This window comes from Pezoporus flaviventris, unplaced genomic scaffold, assembly GCF_033815535.1.
Source record: "Pezoporus flaviventris isolate CSIRO_AGI_PZ_B2104156 unplaced genomic scaffold, CSIRO_AGI_Pfla_v1 ptg000123l, whole genome shotgun sequence".
NCBI classification, from domain to species: domain Eukaryota; kingdom Metazoa; phylum Chordata; class Aves; order Psittaciformes; family Psittacidae; genus Pezoporus; species Pezoporus flaviventris.
In genome coordinates, this window is record NW_026892671.1 from 1,642,378 (window position 1) to 1,646,808 (window position 4,431).

The window sequence follows — 4,431 nt, forward strand, 5'->3', positions numbered from 1 at the left end:
AGGGATGTGGTGGACATAGGGGGGTGTGCACGGATATGGTCCCTCCTTGCTTTGCATCAGTCCTGGTCCCATATCCTCACACTGCCCTCATGGGCACCCTGCAGGACATGGGGGGCAGAGGGTCTCCTCTGCGCTATGGACATAAGACAGGATTTAAGATGGACATAGGAAGGATTTAAGCACTGATCCCTAAGAAGTTAAAGCTGAGTCCCAGTTTGGATCCAGCTCCATGCAGAGCAGGGAGGGGTTTCAGCCCTTGCCCAGTGCCTCCATCACCAGGGCACCTCCAGGGGCAGAAGCCATCAGCATCCCTATGAGAATGTCTCCCATTTCCTGCAGAGTGCCAGAATCCTTCATCCTACACATGGTGAGCAGTGAGGTGCTGGAGTTTGCAGTTTGAAAGAATGCAGGTTTTAAGTCTTAATGCAGGTTTTAAACTATCACCTGGAGATGCTGACAGTTTTGGAAGATATTTTTGACAGGCTAGCAAGGAGCCAGGTAATAATGGTAAGTGTAGATTGGAAAAGACCAAGACGTAGGGGAAAAAAATAGCCACTACGGGCAATAAAAGAGTGTAGATAAATCAGATTGTCTGTGGTCTTGTTGCACAAACAAGTCTTAGGAAGAAAGCAAGACTTGGAAATGATTCCAAACCAAGCCTGCAAGCCTAAGGAAGAGGCTGGGGAAACCAAAGTGCTTGGTAAAAGTGAAGCTCTGGTGTCCTCTGTCACAAAACCAGCAGATAAACATCGTCCCAAAGATACTTCCAAACCAAAGTGTTGCCAGCCTACTAAAGACTGAAAGTCTAATGTTATAGTTGGTAAAGGAAAAGGCACTAAGGAAAAGATAACAACACTTGAATGTAAGGATCAATTTGTTACTCTACTTTTCATCACTGAAAAACTTCCTCCTAATTTGCTCCTGTAGGGACATGTTCTGGATGGAAAATGACTGTCAGAGCAGTGAGCACTGGCTGGGCTGTTGGGGTGCAGAGGGTGATGGGTTCTACTCTGCAGAAGCCTGGAAAGTACCACAGGGGTTTGTCTCCTTTATCTGTCTAAATGGAACCAAAGGAGAACACCCTGGTGTGCAGGGACAATCCCACGGTACCTGAACAATAGAAGCAGGGCAGGAACAGAGACATGGACCAAGTTCAACCACAGCTCCATAGAATCAGGAAAGCTGGTGATGAGGAGGCAGATTCAAGACCAAGCCAAGTCAGGTCGAGTCAACCCCTTGTTCAGGATCAGGTGAAAAAATTGCTAGAAAGATAGATGAGAAATCCTAGGTGACCACCAAAAGATTGCATAGGTGTGCTGAACTCCTACTGAACTGGAAACCAGAACTCCTCTAGTAAAGCTCAGTCTGCCTGTTCTGAGCTTAAATAGAGATGGGGAACAACAGGAAGAGGGTGGGGATGGAGCCCCAGCTGAGGCTGGTGAGGGGGATAAAGGCCTATTAGTTCAGCCTGGGACAATTCCTCCCTGCCTCAAAATGCCTGTTTTTCATCTTTGAATACTGTGGAAGTCCAGAGGCACCCGCTCAGCTGTTGGACATCCAGGCACTACATGTGGGTAACCCCATTTGGGCTGGAAAACTGGGTTCACCCTCCACAGAAGAGCATCAGCAGCTCCAGAGATGGAGTCACTTGTTCTTCATGGCCCTTTTGAGAACTGTATGCAAGATCTGGAATGTCTCTAAACCCATTTTCATTGTGTCAGTATGTTCAGACCAAAACATTTGCATGGTCCACAAGTGTGTAGGAAGCATCCTCTGAGCTGCCTGTAACTGCTGCTGTGCAGCTGTGCTCAGGCACAGCTCATACACTCCACATCTCTCAGATTCCCAAGCACCACAATGCCTTTCAGAGGTGATTTCACACCCTTTGCTTTTCCTTCTTTTTGTTTTTCTCTGCAAAACATGAGCAACCCTGGAGGCTTCCTCCCAGGAGAGCACATGCAACTGTATTTACAGCCTCAGCACCACAAGCTGGGCTCTTGGAGTCTGGCAGGAGCTCACCTCTCTTCACATCAGGTGCTTAACAGAGCTGATGCTGGCACATAGATGTTCTCTGCTGCGTTGGGGATAAATCCTTGGCTCCCATCACTTGGTGACACAGGGAAGGCACAGGAGGTAACACCAACAGAAAGCAGAGCCTCGCCTGCACTGAGGCAGTGGGCTTGTGTCTGCATGTTCTTGCATCCTCTTTGGTAAAGCTGTGTCAGAAAACAGCCTTACCAATGTGGGTTTTCTTTATAAGAAGAGGGAGTAATGTCTGATGCAGGTTGTGTTTCCTTTGCATAGGCAGCTAGAGCAGATGCACTAATTTGTTCAAGTGTTAAATGAGGAGGAATCTTACTTTGTTATAAAGAAATAAAATTTTCAGATTGCCAACAGAATATAATCACTAACAAATCAGGATTTGGAATCAGCGCGTTTTAAATATCAACTCTGCTTTTAAGGAAGCAAATTAATGCCCATGGGTTTAGGATGATTTATTGTCCATTTAACCAATGTTAATGTTATCTGTTGTTAATGATCTCAAATAGTTTGATAAATGCGATTTGGTGACATGAATGATAATTAGAAGTCAAGGCAATATACCTAGAGGACATTAACGTGTAAAATGGGATTTCACTGGGACTGGGACTCTCCAGGTTTACATTCACTGCTATGAGGTCCCTGTGAGGTGTCTTCCAGCACAAATTGCTGCCAAACCGAAAGTGAATAAAGATCTGATTCTTTCAGCATACCTGAAAACACACGTGTTTGAATAAATCCATAGTTTTAGGTATCCCAGCAACAAGTGCCATTTGTTGCTTCTACGTGCTCCCTGTCCTATTGAAAGTACCACAAGTGAAAAACATATATATAATGTGGGATAGAAAATACAGTAAACTATATTAATTCCACCAAAACGTCAAAGTTAAACTAGTGACTGACTGTAGTTAGATCCACTCCTGAATATCTCTGTTTAATCAGTATGATGTTCTAATTCCTTTTGTCTCAGCAGGTAACACCTGGTCATGGGAGGAAATCACACACAGACTGAATTCATCCTGTTGGGAATTACAGACAACCCATATGCACAGACCCCACTTTTTGTCTTGTTTCTATTGATTTACATTGTCACTTTGGTGGGGAACATTGCGATCACCATCTTGGTTCGGGTGTCTCCCAGCCTCCACACCCCCATGTACTTCTTCCTCACCCATTTTGCCTTCACTGACATCTGCTATTCCACAGTCATCTCCCCCAGGATGCTGGCAGACCTGTTATCAGAGGACAAAACCATTTCTTTCACTGGCTGCATGATGCAGTTCCTCACCTTTGCTGTCTTTGCTACTATTGAGAGTCACCTCCTGGCCATGATGGCCTATGATCGGCACGTTGCTATCTGCCAGCCCCTGCTTTATGTGACCATCATCTCCAGCCGTGTCTGTTGGCAGCTGGTAGCATCATCCTACCTATTTGCCTTCCTCAGTGCCATCATCTACACATGGTGCCTGTTTGGAGGTTCCTTCTGTGGTCCCAACCGCATCGACCACTTTTTTTGCGACGTAGTCACTGTGCTAAAGCTCGTGTGCTCTGACACGCACAGCAGTGAGATGGTCATCTTTGCTTTATTCACTGTCAATGCAGTGTTTGCAAGTGTGATCATTTTGCTCTCCTACATGTCTATCATCCGCACCGTGCTGAGGATGTGCTCAGCACAGAGCAGGGCCAGAGCCTTCCACACCTGTGCCTCCCATTTGATGGCTGTTTCCATGTACTTTGGGACAGGATTCTTCATGTACCTACAACCTCCTTCTAGCCACAGGAGCCTGGATAAGGTGGCCTCCATCTTCTATGCTGTGCTCATCCCCATGCTCAACCCCTTCATCTACAGCCTGAGGAACAGGGAGGTGATGGGGTCTCTGGTGAAATGCAGGAGGAGCTTTTTCAGCCACTGGCAACACTGAAGCGTTCTGTCATCCAGGACATGAAGAGTTCATCTCAAGTGAAAAAGCCTATGGGGCACTAAAACAATGGAATTTTTCCCAATAATCCCCATGATTTGATGTAGATTCTTCCACACTTCCTGCACAAAACTCTACAGTTTTTAATGAGATATAGATCCCCCAAATCACATCTTCCTTCCTTGGAAGGAAACTAAAAGGAGAGGAACCTCATACTTCATTTCACTTCATAGTTAGCAGCCTGTAGGAAGAAATTACCCTGAATTATCCCAGGCCTCTTTTCCTCACAGAAAACACCAATCAGCTTTATTCAGTTATAGCTTTTGTCACTGATAAATATCTATTTTTCTTGCAAGATTCTTGACCTTGTCCCTCAGCTCCAATGAAATTCCTCACTCTTACCTGCGAGTTCTTTATTAAAGCTGCTGGGGTGGGAGGGAAGAGGAAGTGTAGTTTTACATTTGCTTGCTGA

At 45.6% G+C, this 4,431-nt stretch overlaps 1 protein-coding gene across 1 annotated transcript; it reads left to right on the forward strand.

Moving 5' to 3' along the window:
* Nucleotides 1–3,026: 3,026 nt before the first annotated feature.
* LOC133282419 (olfactory receptor 5AP2-like) lies at nt 3,027–3,962 on the forward strand. The gene has a single exon (XM_061478427.1). The coding sequence runs from the start codon at nt 3,027–3,029 to the stop codon at nt 3,960–3,962; it is 936 nt and encodes a 311-aa protein (XP_061334411.1).
* Nucleotides 3,963–4,431: the final 469 nt, after the last annotated feature.